Below are 18,929 nucleotides of genomic sequence, written 5' to 3' on the forward strand. Positions count from 1 at the left end.
AACAGCAGGAATGAAAAAAAAATTAGCGCCAATCCACCCTGTGAATGTGGTTGTAAAGCAAAGCTGTAAACGGCACCCACAACGATTACCCATGCGACGTTACTTAAATTCTCTCACGTCACTCTACAAATAGTGAACCAGAGAAAAGTGAAATGCACTTAACCACACCCTCTATTACTTCAAAGAGATATTCTTGGTAAGGTTAAATAAATGCATGATACATGAACGGTGGTTGGTTGAGTTGTATTGGTGTGGCACATGAGTGGAAACTCTTGTTTTTTTTATAAAATTAAAGCTCAAACCCGGTGTTACACGATCTCACTTCTTCTTCTCTGCCGTCGCGGACGGAGGCGACGAGATCGGCGGCAGAGACGAAGGAGAAGCAGGAGGAGGAGTAGGAGGACAAGGAGGAAATACTTCTACGTATTCAGATTTCTGAACGGCCCAGAGTGCGGCCCGGGGGAGCGGTTCCATCTTCACTGTAGCCCATATTCAGTCCGCGCCGCGTGTGCTCTGTCCACCAGCTGAAGCTGGGTAGGCAGAGAGGGGCTTTGCAGCAGCATCTCCCATTGCTATTGTTCGGTAGTTCACGGAAAGAGAGGAGGGGGCTCAGGGCTAAAGTCGCACACCCCGATTATGTGGCGGAGTGTTCCTACTTCTGAGCAAAATTTACATTCAGCGTCGTAGCGATTCAGGTGCATTAAGTGAAGACGCGTCGGGTGTGGGTAGGAGCCGGGTTGTATGAGCCGTAGGGTAAGTTGTTGTTCTAGGGAAAGGTGAGGGTAAGGCGAAGCTAGTGTCTGTCTCAGAAGGCGATAATGATGTGTTATGTCTGTGAACGAGACAAGCGAGTGACTGTTCTCGTGCAGCTCCATAGCACGGGGGGTAAAAGTGCAGGCTTGGTGGGCGTATTCGTTGCGCTCCGTGGAAGCGGGAACGGGTGTCCAGATGAGCTGAATGGAACCATTTGGGGAGTGGTTTTTTATCCCACGCAGTGCAGGTGGGGACACCAAACCTGACTGGTAATTTCGGTAGGCTTGTTGGGAATCGGTGACTACCTTACGAAACCCTGGTTGAGTGAGATCCAAGGCGATTGCTGCCTCTTCTGCTGCCGTCATGTCTTCGGTCTTGAGTGAGGCACAAGCAAGGAGGTTGGTTCTGGAGGTAGCCACGATGATGGCGTACCGCTGCCCTCAATGTTGTGAGGCGTCTGTGTAGATAACTGCATGATCCCCACCGAGGGTGGTTTTGAGCGCTTGAACCCGTGCTTGTCGGCGACCCTCGTCGTGTGAGCGCTTCATATTTCTAAGCAAAGGGAGCATCTTTAGTTCTTGTCGCCAAAAGTCCAGGAGTACATCAAGCGGAGTGACATTCTGTGCGAAGAGCCACGAGTAGTGAAAACAAGGGTAGAATTATCACCGACAAAGGTCGAGAGATATTCGCAGGGATAACGCGTCCTATTGCATAGCAATTTATCTACGGAGGCGGCTGTATGTTTGTCTATTTTCAAGCGCGTTTGTGTGGTTGGATATATAGCTCCCTTGTTAGGGCGATATTGTTTACTTATGGAAGGTGACGAGAAGATGGGTCAGGGTATGGGCCAAGTGAGTGTGCAAGTGACAGGGTGTGCGCAAGACCTCGGTATACCGTGGCGAGGATACAAGAGGAACGCGATAGATGTCACTTCACTGAAACATGAAAATGGTGTGGCAGAACTCAGCTGGGCATGCCAATCTGGTAAAGGATGCGGCGACCCGCCGCAGTTCTGCTCATTCGGAGCTTCTGGATAAAAAGATGGCCTCTATCAGCTCTTCCACCGTGTTGTAGAGCCCCGTGCTAAGCAGCCTTTCTGTGAACGCACTCATGGGAAGACCAATAGCTTGCTCAACCGCCTTTCTAATCATTATATAAACCATCTTTATGTCCTCGTTGCCGAGAAGAAGACAGGGGGTTGACGTAAGTGATTCTAGAGAGGCCAAACGTTTGAACTAATCGAAAGGTATCGTATTCCTTGAGACCTCGCTTCTTGGTAGCAACTCGCCTGATATGTGTATGATTTTATTGATGCTGTGTTTGAGGAGCTGCAAGGATACGTCACTCTTGGTGTTGGCCTGAAGATGTAGGCCCAGGATCTTGATGCTGGGTCTTGGAGTGATGGCCTGGCGATCAAGGAGTATTTGACTGTGTTCTTTGAGGTGTCGTTTAGCGTGAGCGCGGACGACAAGGAGCTGAGATTTTTTACGTGAACACTGGAAGCCACAGGCTTTAGCACATTGGCGCACTAGAAGTGAGATGCCATGGGTTAGTGTGAGCTTACTTTAATCGCTATCGCGTGGCATTCAGCGAGAATGCAGGGGTTAACCCCGTAGATGTGCTTGGTGAGTGCACCACTTGTCTACCTCGTCTCCGCGTGGGCTCGTATGTCTAAATCGGTAAGACAACGCGCTCTGGCCTTGTTACTCTATTAGTTCCAGGTTCGATTCCTTGCGGTGCCAGTAAATCCTGTTATTTGTTCGCGGGAGTTTTCTGTTGACCCCAACGGTCGCGAAAGAACCCTTGGGGGGTAGAGGTAAAAAGGTAGAGGTGCTTTAAAATGTGTATCCTTTCTTTCGTCCCCGCCGTACAATCATTGTTTCACACTCAGTTGCCGCTGCGCCATATTCCGGACTCAGGTGAGCCCTGGCCTCTCGCTGCCTCAGTCATAGCTTCCGGGTGGCAGCGATGACGTATTTTCGCGGACGCTTGATGAGCACGGCTGATAGTGGGCGGGTAGCAGCCACGGAAAAATTGAGAAATTAGCCTAATAATGATGCCGCGTTAAGAAATCAAGATTTCAGGGAAATCGAAGGATTATACCAAGTGCGGCATCTTTGCGTTTCGGCGGGCTTTTTTGAAAGGAGAGTGAGAAACGTGCGCGTACGTCAGTGACGCTGAAAGGGTCTCTACACAACGTTGGAGTCGTTAATGATCAGTGGTAAGATGAAGCAAGTAATATTGAAAATAAACTTTACTTTTTTACTTTTCTGTAAGTCTTGTACGGTAAGTTTACTGAAACTCTGTTTTTTGTAAGTCTTGTTCTTGTTGTGTCGGCCGAACTGGAGTAGCGGCTTAGAACAGCGTAAGGATTTTTGTCGCTGCAGTCTCATGTGTGATTGGAACAATTGCCACACTTTTTCACATGCTCTGCATGCGCATATAGCGGGAACTCTACAAATCGAATAGAATGATACCCCCACATTTTTTGCTGTCCTTGACGTAAGCAAAAAAAAACTTTATTGTAGTGCGCACATTTTCTTAATTCATCCATAGGGTCATTGGATTCATCCATGCTCGTAAACCGAAACTTAAAGGAGCCATGAAGAGAAAACAAAAGTTTGTTTTATTCGAAAGATTAGGTGTTTCATAGTACCCCAAGCGCTTTCCCGGAAGCAAATGATGCTTTATTCACTGAGAAATAAGGCAATTTAAGCCAAAATTTTAAATCTCCCGCTAAAATTGCACATTTGGTGACGTGAGCAATGGTGTCACACGGGCCGGTCCATGAAACAGATACTTAGTATGTCGACTCCATATAGCACCCACACGCGGGAGTCGACCGAGACGGCGGCCATTTTAAAAATGCTAGTAAAACCTAGTGCACCCGCAGCCCTAGTCATGGAATCGCCTGATCCGGAGAACAAAACTCTCGCCGAGGAGCTCCGGCTTGCATTTAACAACCTCACACCACTTGAACGCTCAACGCTTCTAAGTGCACGAGCGGCAAGAGTTGTGGGATACGCGGTGGACGGGAAAGCGACCATTCCGCGATAGCCACAACAGACGAACGCCCTGCCGTCGGCACCGCTGCCTCGTCAGCGCCGTCGCCACGGATGAATACAGACTGGTACGTATGTGCCGTACTTTTATTACGGTTAATAATAGTTCAACTTCAGTAGCAGTATCGCTTATGCCAGTTGGCCGGTGTCGTGTATGGAAAGCCGTTCGCGCGAGCTCTCTGCTTCGACCAGAAAGATACGAGCGTCAATGCGCGGTGTTTACGGCATTTTTCCTCCAAGGTCAGAGCGCCTCGAACCCGAAAATTCGTCTGCGCGACGGCGAGATGTCGAGCTCGGCCAGGCGGTTGTTTCGTACGCATTGGCACACACGCTTGCGTGTTCGTTCGGAACTTCAACCGTTTACTACACCGTTCTTTGTCATAAAAAGAATGTGCAGTATGTTTCACGGGCATTTAGCTCGCTATGCAAACTGTAAGCCCTGCCTAACATGCGTTTGCTTTTGCCGGCCTCCGCCAATCGCAGAGCTTAGCCCATGTGACGGCATAGGTTCTGTTGCGGGAAATGAGCTGGTGGGTCGCATGACCATTCCCGTTTTTCCTAATTATGTAGCTTATTTGAGCGAAGTTTGCGTTATAAGTGGTGTCGTTATGGTTCTAACGAGGCAATCTTTCGAATGAACCAAACTTGTGTTTTCTCTTCATGGCTCCTTTAAGTCGTATGTTTGGCCTCGCACTGTGTGTGGGATTTGACATAAGCAGTTGTAGTAGTAATAAGCATTTACCGAAGTGAAATGAGAGAGAGAGAGAGAGAGAGAGAGAGAGAGAGAGAGAGAGAGAGAGAGAGAGAGAGAGAGAGAGAGAGAGAGAGAGAGAGACGTTTATTTGAGCTTTCTGAAGTGGGAGTGGTTCCATAGTGCGGCAATCCGAGTAGTGGTGTGAGTTCAGCCTCCTTGGTCCGGGAGGAAGCGAGCCCACGCGGCATCCAAGGCTTCAAACAGGACAGTTTGCTGTTTCTCCGGAGGTGATTGCATCAGTGCGGTCGCTCATTGCTAAGGGGTGGGGTTTGGGAGAGAGTGCGGGTTGTGTAGGCAAGAGAAGACTAAGAGATAGGTGGTGAGGGGACAACACAGTGTGGCGTAAGGGGTTGTAGAGGTAGGGTATTCTAGTACACTATAGTAGGGGCATATATCGGTGAGAGTGGTGTGGTTGTAATGGGTGCCGGCTTAGAACCTGTGCCTGATGTATGCCTCACCTGACATGAGCTAGCAAAAAAAGGGGAGGAAGTTTTCCTTACTTATGTGGCAACAACAACTGACACAATGTCGCTGCACAAAGAGGTTATACTCGGAAGTCAATGTCGCTGCGCAAAGAGGTTATACTCGGAAACCGGCGTTAAAATTCCGCGATTCGCTCCAAGCTTTTATGCAGTGCATGAGTATTGCGATTATTCGGTGGCATTACGGTATGGTTAAGACAACGCATAAGCACGGACCCCCTGAAAGCGTAATGGACACGGTGGGCGAGAAGGAAATGCGAATCACAGGCAGTGATCGAGCTTGTTCGGTACAGAACAGCTTGAATGACTCTAAACTGGACTACTTCAAGCGTATGCAACCTGTACACGTTGCTTCTCATAAGCGCGCTCAGCGCCATACGTTCCACGATGTTAGCTTGGAACAGAAGTTAGCGGGTTTTATTCAGGTGGTTTGCGCAATTATCATTTACTCTTCAAGCAAAGTGGCCCGCCATAGACGTGTTTAAGTAGAACGCTTTACACGGAATACTGCGCGATCCCCGGCGCTCGCGTGCACGCTTGCCTGCCCTGTAATTTAAAATTTCTATGCAGGCGGCTTCACTAGGACCACGACTTTTCCCGTGGGCTGAATGGCCAGCGACCCAAACCCTTCAATTACTTAAATTTTTGCTGTGGAACGGAGAAGGGGAATGGCTTTCGCCTATGAACCACGATTGTACCACGCATGGAACCCTACAACGACGATTTCCCCCCTCGTGCAGTTACTAGCTTTACCAGTCAAACCGGCGAGGTATTGCTTCCTGAAGGCAATATTTCAGAAATCCTACTTGCAAGGATGCACGACTGGCGTGCCCATAATCGACGCGGATCGATCCGCACCACAGTTATCCCTCCAAGTGGCAGAGCTGTACGGAAGAACAGGAAAGTTTCATTTCCACAATTCAGCGGCGTTCATCGTTTTTATCCAGCCAACAAATGTTGTTGTATGCCTCCACACTTTGAATCGCAACGACATAACAGCTAAGCACAGCGTACGCGGGGTGCAGTGTATTTCACGGTGACGTGTAAAAGCGCACCAGCACACAACGTGTTAGCGTTCCTACGTCTTTAACTTCGTACCGTAATGGCTTTCCTGCAAGGTGTGCTTTTTCCTATAGCAATCTGCGCGTTATAATGGAACGAGAGAAAACTGGAGAGGCATAATAAACCTGCCGGGGTGGTTCAGTGACTATGGTGTTGTGCTGCTGAGCCCAAGGAAGGGGGTTCGATCCCGGCCGCCGTGGTGGCTGCTTATCTGGTGGAGGCGAAATGCGGAAACGTCCGTTTGTTCGAGATTTCGGAGCACGTTAAAGATCCCCAGGTGGTCAAAATTAACTCGGAGCTCTCCACTACGGTGGGCCCCATAGCTCAATTGTAGCTTCGGCACTTCGGCGCATTAAACCCCACTGTCAATCGAGAGGCATAATAGCACGATCGAGAGGGGATGTGTTTGGTATAGAGAACGTGCGCACAAAGGTTCTCCTCCAACTGGGAAACTGGGATGCCGCAGAATTACAGCCATTCGTACGTTTTTTTTAAAACCGTCATGGTAGTTTGATAGCAAAGAATGGGAAACATAAAAATTCGTATGTCGTGCAAAGATACTTCAAAATGCAAATGAAAAAAAAAACTATGTATGTTTTTGTTTGGCTTGCAGCTTCAGACCGAGCGTCTAGTCAAGACCTTTAAGACCGGCCAGTGGCTGCAACATACAGGCATCGATGGAGTTCCGAGGAACGAGGCGGAAGACGAAGAATCCAACAGACGAAGAGTTCTGAGGCTCTGCCAGCGAGCCACATCAACGAGTAACCATTGTCGCGCGTAACCCTAAGTTGGACGCTTAACGGTTCAACCACGGGTAACTATTCCGCACACTCGCAGCGAAAAGGCGGTGCGAATAATTTGTTTGCTGAGGTGCTTGATTTAAAAGTGTTTGAAAGAATGCTGAGGGGCTTGATCGAAAAATGTCCAAATCTTTGAAGAAAATCCGACTCTGTGGGAAGGTTTAAGGTTGCCACTTCGTTTGTGTGGAGTCGGTAAATTCAACGTAAAAAGACGTGCTGAAGACTTTAGCTGAATACTTGTCCTCAAAGAGACGTGCTGAAGCCCTCAACTGTTGACTTTTCCTGGTAGCAAATCAACGTGAACCGACTATTTTGGGTTCGAGTCCGCACGTATGGAGACATGTTATTATTTGTGCTGAAGCTGTGCGTGCGGATAATCGCTTTTTTGTATTTTTTGTCAGTTTCTCGGGTTTTCTGGTCGCCGCCTTTATGAATTATTTCAAGCGGCCAGTGCTCAGAGAGTAAACCCTGGGTGTCCGTTCAAAACGTGTACAGTACAAAGGAGAAACCGTCATTTGCGACGTCAAGTGCCCAGGCAAAGCATATTAATTTCGTTTTAAGCCAGAATTTCACTGTCGGCTGCACGGATTGGCCAATCGAGTGCATAGTGGGGAAACTGAACCACGGGATAGCCTTACACTGTACAGTACCTAATATAAAACTAGATCACGAGGACACTGGTCAGATTCCAGATGGGACTACTGTTCTTATGATGCGGGGAAAAACAAAGGCGTTTGTGGGATTATGATTTAGGCGCACATAAAGATACCTAGCTGGTCTAAATTAATCGGTAGACCTCCAATATTGCGCGTCTCAGATTCCTGGGGCAGATTCGGCTTCTTAGACCCGAAAACATGAACTTCTAGTGCAAAACAAAAAGTACGTGATGCCATTATTTTCTACTAGTAGAACCATTGACAATTCACGGGAAGTGCATGTTGTCACCAAAGCAGTAGCAGTTGAATGAATACGTACTGTTGCTATTGAATGAGCAGCGCCTGAAGGGAGGAGAAGGAGGAGGAATCAACGTTCAGTTTTTAAATTTAGAGCAGCGGTTTTAATAATTATGGGGTGGCGCGGCTACACCTGGTCTATGAGGCGTCCCGTAGTGGAGAGCTCCGGATTAGTTTTGACAACCTGGGGACCTTTAACGTGCGTTTCAACAGCGCCTCACAGAAATGTTCGCTTCCGCTCCCATCTGAAAAGCAGTCGCCGCGGCGATGATCTAACCCGCGTCCTTGGTCTCCGCAGCACGCCGTCTTGGCCACTGAGCCACAGCGGCGGGTTCTGAAAGGATGGTTGACTTTTGGAATCGAGGTCGGGCAGTATATATAACGAACCGTCAGGTCGGGCTAGACCAAGTGCTAGCATTGATACATAGCTTCCCAGGCAAAGACGGATTTCGAAAAGCGTGATCGCGAAATCTTTCCGGCAACAGAAATTTTTTATTTATCTATAGCTAAGGCAAGGCTGTCAGAAGCCCTGAAAAATGGGCTACGCTTTGTTTTTTCGGAACACAACAATGCCAACAGTTTGCGTAGCTTAGGGGTACAGCATTGTTTGTCATCACGTTAAAATTGCTACCTTTCAAGTCTACCCTCTTCCCTGCCGTAACGAGGTAGTTCATCTGCAGGCAGTTCATGAGCGCGCCGTTTCTGATTTGGGACTGGTAATTTTAGCAGACTTTACATAACGTGCGACTTTAAGTTATGATTGCGCATGTTTCGAGCATGGCGTCGACAGGACACAGTGTATTTCCACCGTAAGACTTGACGTACAGAAAAACATTAATGTTTTTCTTTCATGCCAGCTGAGTTTGGGTCTTTGGTTGTGTTCCCAGATTTACTACGCAAAATTTTTGCCTTGCAAACCTCGTTGCTGACCATTGATACGGAATCAAGAAACGTCATACCTAAAATGTTGTACAAACGTTTCTCGGAAATGCTTATTCGTAATGATTTGACTCCGCTGTTGCGTTACGCCTACAACTTGATATCGAAGTTGAATTTGCTGTTGTTTTTTGTCTCTCCAGTTTTACAGGAGCATGGCAAAGAGGGCGGTATTCTGATGCAAGATAGCCGTAGTATAACGACTTCTTAGGGTACGACACGGGCTATTGGCTTTCGCCGAAATCTCCTGCAGCCCTCGCGTGAATCCGACAGACAAAAGAAAAAAATTAGCGGCCCAAACACAGTGTCTCGGGATAGGCGTCCTTGTGGGTCTTAATTAAAAGTCACTTGTTTTAAAGTGATTATGTTTATCACTGTCGGAACGCAAACTTCTCGGCACATAAGGCACTGAAACTTTTTGTTTCGCATTCTTTTGGTCGTTTGCATCACAGGAAAATAGAAGTGCCCGCATGATTTCATTACTGAAGTACAGAAACTGCACTTAGAAACTTATTAGACTTAAAAGCAGATGTGTTTTTATGATTTCATCCAGTTTTTAGACTTTAATTTACAGACACAAATTAGGAGGGAAACAGTAGGGAATTACAACCAAAGCGAGACCGGCATAAAGTCCAGCGTCATTGCAAAGAAAGAAGTGTTGGTCTGTAAGTAAATGTTCCTTTGCGCATCCCTTACCACAAAAACAGCAATTTCCGTTCCTTCGAGTCCTATTTGGACGAGCCTTTTAGAGTTATGTCCTATGTTTACACTGAGAGGGGGAATAAAGGTTTTATAAACTAGCACAGCAAAACGCAATATGGTTGATCCGTTGCATCGCCCGGGCGACATCCTTAGTCTAGTGTTCCCGGGCACATGGGGGCAGGGGCGACCGTGAGGTCTGTTAGCTCAAGCAGATGCTCCAGGTGTGAGCCACCCAACTCGCCGTCCCATCGCAATTTTTAAAAAGTTGGGAATGAAAGAAAAGTGAGGTGTGACAGCACTTTCATAGCGTGGGCTGAAGGTACAGGGATATCGGCAGGATTGGCATGTCAGATCCAGAACTGAGTGATAGATTGTGTGAAGTCGAGCTCCGTGGGAAGAGGTACTTTTCGGAACTTTGCGAATCATAGTTTCTTCAGTCTTGTGCAGCTTTAATGATGGCGGGTCAGATACGGGCAACAGTTCGTCGTTGAAGTCGATGATGAGCCATAATGTCATTGCATCGACGTGGTATAGAGATATGACGTGGTGTCTGGTTGTCCAAGTAAGCAGCTCCCACGGATGCAAGGGTATTGGCGCGCAGGCAGAGGCATCAGCTGTCTCATCCTTGGGAGTGTTCATGACGCGGGGTCCACCCGGTAGTTACCTATTTTCCGTAATAAAGGGGCACAAATATACTGCGGGTAAATATTCAAGTTGAATGTGTTTTTCGAAAAAAAAAAACATTCGCATGTTTCAGCTTCCCACAACGCTTTTGAAGGACAAAACCGTAGGGCAGCTTCTCGCTAAATAACCCGGTTGCGTATGTCATGTTAATACCTGATTTGCGCTGTGGTGGTGCCCAGCCCAGCCCAGACTCCATTTTTGAGTCACATTTTGTGGCGGGTGTCCTCATTCGCCAAATTCATTCGGTTCGTGACAATAGTTGATAACAGGAGTGTGTAGTGGTAGAGCAGACACAGGGTTACTTTAGGGCATACCTCGAGGTTTTAGGTGCTTCTTGCTTAAAACTAGCTAGTGCATCGAAAACTCCCCTCCACGTGTTCAATGCGAGTTTTATGCTGGCCACCATTATTCTCGGTAGGGATGTGTGAGGTATCCACTGAGAATGATAGGAAGGTATGGTACGAAGTCAGGAACAGTGTTTATGGGTTTATTTATGGACCTATTTGGGGATGGAACTTACTTGTATCGTATAACTTCATCACAAGGTAACAAATTCGTTAACCTGACTACGTGAAATTCGGTTTCAAATGATTCCTGTATATTAATGAGCGTTGAATAAGGGTTACTGTTTCTGTGTATATTAAATTGGGCTTGTATGAACGCACGTTTGAAGAACACCCATACGCAATCTTGTAAGCATACTTGTTAGCACTGGCTAGAATGCCCACTTGTGTGTTCAAACAATGCTTGTTGAGCTCCTGCGATCTAGAAGCTCGTGTAGATTTTATTTTTGACCGAGGGATCCTTAATTGCGGAACGAGGATTGCCAATTCTTAAATGCAGTTGGTAGAACCTGCGAAAATTTCGCTTTGTACATAGCCTGCTTTTTAAGAGGAAAGAATTTAGCCCCTCTTACATAATCATCGAAGGTTATAGCTGTATTGTAATTCTGACGTTAGGTCTGCCATTAGCATTCAGATAAACTGCTCAAGTGTTTTTGGGCTTTACGCGGAGGAAGTGCCTACCGTTCACAACATTTTCTCTTTTTGGTCACTTGTACAATGTCACTTTTGTGTGTGCTTCGCGTGATCCAGCGTTTCCGCATGAAAATTCATGACCTGATCTGGAACCTGAACACATATTTTGGCTGGAGGCGAGGGGAGGAGCAGAATGATATTTTACATTGATAGCGCATGTGAAATAAATGAGAAAACTGACTGCTAAACTGTTTCCTGTAAAAGACAGCACTCTGCACGCATAAAATAATTAAAAGGTGAACCTGAACTACCACACAGCACCCCCTTCGAGACCAACTCATATGAGACGTCACTCGGTTGACCATACCATTCTACATACTTCATCTCGCCTTTTGTAAGTAGGGGGGCTAACCCACAGTGAAAATGTAGACGGTGGGGAGGAGAAAAAATGTGCCTATGTGTCTACGAATCACAACAAAGTTCATAATTTCACAACAAATTTTGTGCCACTTGACTGAACAAAAGGAGACAGAGTGTAATCTCTGTTGTAGCTTATTCGAGTCGGAATTATTCTAACTGTGCACTGCAAGATTTTGTAATCCAAGCATCGCTGGAATAAAGAGTGGCACAAACACTTCGAGTTTCTTTCACTCTAGAAGTTAAAAGTAGGGGCGATGTGGCCATCAAGGCACCTGTCAAGTTACCCCCCTAAGGAAGTGTTTACGCACAAGACGCTTGCCACTGCAAGTCTGGGATCAAGTAAGTCCACCAAAGTTATAACGAATGACTTCTTTCTCTGTCGTCCTTTCTGTACGTAGATGGTGGAGAAATAAGCTTCTACGCCTTTACTTGTACCTCTTATTCATCTTGATTGCAACGGCTGTGACAGTGTCTCTAATGCCAGGACATTCTCCCACGTTACCTGCTATCTCTGTGCATCAAGAATCCTACCATGAGGTTTTTTTAAAGGGACACTGAAGTGAATTTGTCAAGCTCCCGTTTTTGCTTGCACTGCGTAGACTGGCTCAAATTAGCACACTTTTCATCGTTTATCCGGTTGACAAATCGGTAATTATTTTACAAAGCGCGAAAGAAGAAAAACTACCATGCGCGGTTTGCGGCGGTCGCACCAACTAAGGCTGTGACGTTGAGAGGAGGGGCGCCGTGATTGGACGATGCCCAAGGTTAGCAATCACACAAGTTTCGGTTTCGGTTTCGGTTCTGTAAAACATAACCAATGGCTTTGTTGGATGGGCATTCTCGATATCTCAGTAATCATCGTACCGCGCTTCTGCCATGTTGTCGGCTGTAAAATGCACAAGATAAGCCTCCCAGGACGGCTTGTAGTCGTAGCATTCACTAGCCGAGACCTACGCAGTGCATGAACGCCCTCCGCGTACCCGCAGACGCCCAAATGTCATGCGCTTTTCCCCCATATTTGGAGCTTGCCTCCCTCATGCCTGTATCGTAAAAAGCGTGTTCGCACCAGGCCAAGGGTCTGTTCATTCTGGCCTGTGCCCACTGCCTGCAAGCAGTCGGTGCTTATGGCAACAGCACGCCAACGAGAACTCGCTAGCGCGCCAGTGCCAGCCTGCGCGCGTTTTGTGAACTAGTTCGTGTAGCCATGAACGTTGCGGCCCCAAAAAAGGTGAACTCAATATAGAAAACATCGGCGGAAAACAAAAAAGTTAACTTACAAAAAAAAAAAAAAAAAAAACACGCACCCGGGGGGATTCGAACTCGTGACGCGCAAAACACTTGCAATGAATTCCTAGCGCCTCAGACTGGTAGGCTACGGAGCGGGACGCGAAAGGCCGTGCTTATATAGTGTATATATTGTATAACCAGTTTACACTTTTATTTAGTTTTGGCATTTCAAGCCGCTTAGGTGACTATTTGTTGTACTGCGATCGTGCAGTAAGCGTCGCCCGAGTTTCCACAGTAGCTCACGTCTAGCAATTGCATTTCGTAGACGGAAAAGCGTTCGCAGATGCGTAGTCGTGCTGCTGACCGCTGTGCTTGTTCGCCCAGCGCAAAAAAGTGCTTCCCGCGCCCTAGTTTTACGCTGTACGGTAAAAATATCAGTTGATTTTATTTGCTTAGTACCTATATTGACTTCGCTGACTCTTCTCCCGCCTTCAAGAGGCCTTATATTTTCCTACTGGCGTACCAGTCAGCGAAGCGTCGCATGTGCAGCGCTTGTGTGAAGCGACCTTGACTTGGAGCTAGATACAGTGTACAAACAAACCAAGTAAAGAAAGGCACATTCTTCCATTCACAAACGTGTCCTGGCTTCGTTTCAACTAAGCGAACGAATTGCGACCAAGCAATTTTTTTTAACCTCCTTGATTGCGACGACCCGCCGGCGGCCGGCGGACGAAACGCTGGGCCGACTGACTCTGTCGGCCGGGGAGCCGTGCAGTAGCGCAGCCGTGGCGCAGCCAATTGCCAGCTCATCGCCTCCTGACGTCACACGAAAACGCCACAGAAAATGGGCGAGCGTAAAGAGAGGAGGACAGCGTTTTCGAATTAGTTTTTCTACTAAATAAAATCGCGTAAACGCGCCTAGAGTGGTCGAAACATGGCCTGGGGACTCCGGACTACAATTTGCGCTAGTAATCCCGCAATGTTTACATATCACTTCAGTGTCCCTTTAAATGCGAATGCATTTATTAGCCGGGGGTTGTCTTGCTCCGTTGGCCGGCGTGCGCCTGCATTCCTCCAGCGCGAGCGCACGTGAGCGCGCGCCTCGTAGTTCTTCCTTCGTCGTCGTCGTCGTCGTAAATGCGAATGCATTTCTTAGTCGGGGGTTCACACAATGCAACGTGAGCATTACGCCTCTCCCTGGCGGTGACGTCACTGCAGTTGCTTCCACGTCATCATCATCGGTTGGAGAAGAAGAAGAAGAAGACAAGTCTGCGAAGCGAAGAGCGCGTAATGCCGAACGCGTTACGCGCTCGGGAACACCAAGAAGGAGTCTAGTCGTTTGAACGCGCTTCGGGTTCTTTGGAACGAGTTTGGAAGAGGAGGTGATGAGAACGGTGACGCCATCATCGCGGTCTGTGACGACAACCCTCGTGTGGCGCCGTTCAGGTCTGATATGAACGTCGAAGTCCTCTCTGTTGGCACCGGTGGAGCCTTGCGACACGAGTTACGTCGGCCCTGTCAAGGGACGCAACTACATGTCAGTGACGCCTACGTAGCGTTGTTGGCGCGTATATACGAATGATGCACAAGTACCATGCAATACAATGCAATATGATGCAATAATTTATTGTCCATGAACTTCGAAAGACTATGGGGAAAGCGGAAAAGTAGTTGCACTTAGCAAGTTGATCAGCCGTCAGGTACAACGATAACACAAACAGGTGCTGATGAATAAATGATTGCGTTCACACTCTCGTCATTAATTACACCATTACGCGCAACACACTCATCGGTGCACCCAATGCATTCGCATTTCTGCACGATTCCCTTCGGGGAGGTGCGGGGGAATTTGTTTTGTTCATGCCCTCTATAGCACAGAATATGCCGAGTATTCAACACTTGAACCTCACTTTATACTGTGGTATATCATCTAACGCCTATTCAGTGGTTCAGCTGTCGCTTGAGAGAGTTCTAGTGTTAAACGTTTCCGCGTTGAGTTTCAGTGGCGGCCTTACTGGGCTCAGATTCATAGCACACTCGTTATTTTAAAGACGATAGTCTTTCTTGGGCTACTTAAACCCAGAAATTTTGGTCTGTCTGTATGTCTGTATGTCTGTCTGTCCGCCTGTCTGTCTGTGACTCGATTCAGCCACCCGGCCAAAGCAAAACAATGCCTGCGCAATAGTCTTATATAGCTACAGCTAAATCTACCCGTCTATGTCCGGTGTAATGTTCATACTTGTCAACATTGTTGAAGAAGAACAAGACATTACGCAAATATGAGATTTGCAGTGTTCCTTTATAAAAATTCAAACATGCTTGACTTTTGCGAAATTAAATACTTCATCAACTGCAGAAAAAGAATTCACTCCGCCGTCGCCTGCTGTCGCCCGCGCCACTATAGCTTCTGGCGCCATTTTAAGAAATCAACCGGCAACAGTTACGCAAGGTTCCACTAGATAGGTTCCACGTTATGCTTGCAACGCACGTGGAGTAGGGAAACGCGGTTCTATAAACGTTGAAGTAGGGCGCCTCGATTGACGCGCGTCTTCGCCGTACGGCAGCGTTCGCATCGAGACACGCGGTTTGGAGCAGTGGAACGCGGGAATTTAAAATAATTTAAGCAAACATTTGGCGTCTTTACCTTGGGAGGAGCGCGACGCAAGAGGAACAACATGAGAGGTGAGCGGTAAAGCGAAAGGAGGCATTTACTTCGCAAAAGCCGATAAAGACTATCGTCTTTTGACGGCATTTGCAACGAAAGGGGCAGATACGCGGCCAATTTTTGTTGTGGTATTGACTGCCACCTTGTTCAGGTGGTCGACAGCTGGAGGGGACTGAGGACGTGAGTGATGTTTATGGTTGATGGGGATCCTGCCGTGGAATACTGCGCCCGGACGACGAAATGCTGTCCCGCTGAAGAAGCCTACTTTGTACCACGGTTGCACCTATGTTGTAATGTAGCCATGTCCGTAAATATTTACCAAATCGTCTGCATTCCAAATGTAAATGCAAACAATCAGACGCCCCACACACACATGGGTATCTATTGTACATATGTTTTAATGAGAACGTTACGCACGTGGAATGCACGCTACATGCAAAAAGGTGCGCACGCCCCATAACGGATGAATCCCCATGAGCCTATGCACCGGATGCCGCTTGTGCAAGAAATCGATGCACGTTTGGATCAGCGTGGCAGGCTTGTGTAATACATGGTCTTGGAATCGTTAAAACTATACGCCGAGTTTGTGTGTGGCCCTTCCTTTTTGTTTTTGGTAGTTATGGCGATGTAAAGGGAAGCAGACCCGGCGTGCAAACTTTGAGAATTCGTCGCGCACAACTCCGAAATAGCGACCGGTCAGAAATCTCGCCGCGTCATGGTCACCCGTGGCGCATACAAGGTCAATTTGTGGGAGATCGGTAACAGCGGCTATATTATCAGTGTGTGCGGACACCAAGGCGGTAGAGTGCGTCGGTTGTAAATGCAGCATGTGCTTCGGGCGAGGGCGACATATTGAACTTATGAGCTTCGCAGAAGATTTGCGGGTGAAAGTACCGTTCGGTTAGCTGCTTTGAACTACTGCGGTGACCTCCTGGTGGTCAGCGTACATTGCGATCAAGCTGTGAGACACCAGAAAAGAAGGAGGTGTATTCAAGGTGACCGGGTGTAAAAAAATGTGCACAGAAAGTTCGGTCCTGGAAGCCACTAGATTGCGTCGGCAAGCGAATACAGGATCGTGAGTCTTTGGGACTTTCTTGTGACAAGATGTTGCCTTGGTTGCGGGAACACCACTGGTCTGTTAATGGGTGGGCTTCCATCCAAGCGATGTTTGAAGACGAGCGGAAGGTCTGGCGGTACAGTGAAATTTTGGGACTTGCATAATTGCGACCTCGTCGCTTGTACTCGAATTGGGTGCTTTCACGTGCGTCTTATTGTGCCCAGAAAGAAGTTGTAGTTTCGTCTTATCAGAAGACCTCTTGGAATCCATGCCAGGACCTGGGAGAACAGTTACACGTAAAAAATTGGCATTAAAGTGCGCCAGAGCGACGTACGGTTCTGTTATTGAAGATATGCTAACTGCTGGCGCGTTTTAAAACTGTATCGGTCTGTCGATGCAAATAACCGTCCCAAATGCACAATTCCATGAGTCCTTTTTGCAGAGGTGGCCCATTCGATAAAGAACCTTGAACAGAAATGAAAGCAATACAAGGCTCTTCAATGTAACTCACCAGAGCTATTGGAAGATAGACTCCGTTGCTTCACAACCACTTCGTGATGAATCCGAAACTAAGGCTTGATTGATTACAACAATGCGTTTTACACACACCTAGAATCTACCCGCACTGCACTTGTAGATAATATTCTGCTTATGGCTTCTGTGCGCGTGTGGGATATAGCGCTTAAGCTGCAGAACAGTAGACTGGTGTGACTGAGCCAGAATCTCGGTGAGTGCAGGAGCAGAGTTTTCGAAGGCGCACAGTACACTACTAGCGGCATCTCAGTATCACTGCTATCTACAGAACCACCAAAAACACTGCAGAAGGACTTTTTATAATGAAAGTAATAACACCCGGAAAATCTACTGAGAAGGTATGAGTGGAGCCAACAAATTCGATTTGATGGGAACGAAACAAATTGGTTATGCATGTGGCGTAGCATCAGAGTTGAACCCGAATCCGGTGATAAGGGATTGAAATATTACAACATGTTCCGCATATTGCGACAATTGACACGCATTTCGCATAGTGATAACCTATTGTGTGCGCGGTAAGTGGGCGTATTAAGCCCAGCGGTTGAGCCTCAGCAGCATATCGGGGAGGCCGAGTTGAACGTCCGATTCACGCACAATAACCGATCCGTTGGCTTCCATGCGACGGGCCAAGCTACAACATTGTGCCCCAAGGTACAGCCGGTAAAACACTTGTCTATAAATGCGATTTCAACTTCAACCAGCTACATCCGAAAACTGCCGAAACATACTCGTTCCAAACATGTCGGAGGCAAAAGCGAAGGGCTAAGACGTCAGAATCCCGCAGTAGTTTTATTCAAATCCCGCTCCGGCGGGGCAGGATAGGGCTGAGGGTACGAACGCTGTGTTATAGACAAGCCTTTTACCGGCTGTACCTACGGCGCACAAAGGTACCAAGGTACCCTTTTACCTATCACCCGTCCCCATTCTTGGGTTAAGTCCTCATTCTTTACAGTCACGCATCTCTCCATTCTCATGATATTGTTCACCACACGTATCGAAGCCCCGGTATTATCCTTCCCCATCGGTTCTTTATACCACTATCCAGGCGCGTAGCCAGGAATTTTTTTCGAAGGGGGGGGTGGGGGGCGGGGGCGCGGTCGACCAAAAGATGGGACGCGCAAGGCAAGGCTTCTTGTGCGTTGTTTTCAAACGAAGCTTGAAATAACTGACTTCGACATGCGATTTGTGTATGCTGAAAGCTAACAGTAAAGCCCACCTTAAGGAGCTTAGATGATGATGATGATAATGATGATGACCTAAATTCTCGTTCGCCGGTCTATGGGTATGCCACGGGTGATTCGTTCGTCAAGAGCAGGCGGTTATGCGGGCACGTGCTCGTGAGCGTGATCAAGAGTGTGCTTGTGATTTGCGCGCGGTCTCCGAAGTTCGTCAGGCGGAAGTGGAGGCCAACACTGGGTGTTTACTATGAAGATTCACGTGTTTTAGATTTTCCTTTGGGAAAGGGACTAATAAGTTTTCTTATCAGCTATGAAGTACAGTCGAGCACGATTTGAAGGTCATCGCGCCAGCATCGAGCGGCCACGCGTGCCCGGTGTGTTTTTGCTTTTCGCATCCATTAGAAAAGCGGCTGCCGCGGCCGGGAATCGAACCCGCGACCTCGTGCTCAGCAGCGCAACGAATTAGCCACTGAGCCTCCGCGGCTCGATCAGAATCCGGCAGCCCAGAGTGTCTGACCCAACGGCCGTGAACATCCAGGCTGCCGAGACCACCCGGTGTACTAAGCTCGCTGTGTATTAAGGGAAAAAAAGATTCAAGCTTAAGGATGATTGAAACTCGGCAAGAATAATTGAATAAAACCCCCGACAATCCCACGAGGTGAGTGTGCAGAATGCTGAGTGGT

The 18,929-nt window shown here is 47.7% G+C and overlaps 1 protein-coding gene across 3 annotated transcripts in view; it reads left to right on the top strand.

The window, feature by feature from the left end:
* LOC144139080 (stomatin-like) overlaps positions 1 to 11,795 on the top strand; it is a 128,539-nt gene extending 116,744 nt beyond the window's left edge. For all 3 annotated transcript variants that reach the window (XM_077671566.1, XM_077671574.1, XM_077671577.1), the window contains one exon: positions 6,727 to 11,795. In XM_077671566.1, the coding sequence (XP_077527692.1) occupies positions 6,727 to 6,758 (32 nt within the window). In that variant the 3' untranslated portion in view covers positions 6,759 to 11,795. The remainder of the gene's footprint in view (positions 1 to 6,726) is intronic.
* The last annotated feature ends 7,134 nt before the right edge of the window (positions 11,796 to 18,929 follow it).

Source organism: Haemaphysalis longicornis, unplaced genomic scaffold, assembly GCF_048455015.1.
Source record: "Haemaphysalis longicornis isolate Haplotype H1 unplaced genomic scaffold, Haemaphysalis longicornis Haplotype H1 scaffold_1, whole genome shotgun sequence".
Taxonomy (NCBI): Eukaryota; Metazoa; Arthropoda; class Arachnida; order Ixodida; family Ixodidae; genus Haemaphysalis; species Haemaphysalis longicornis.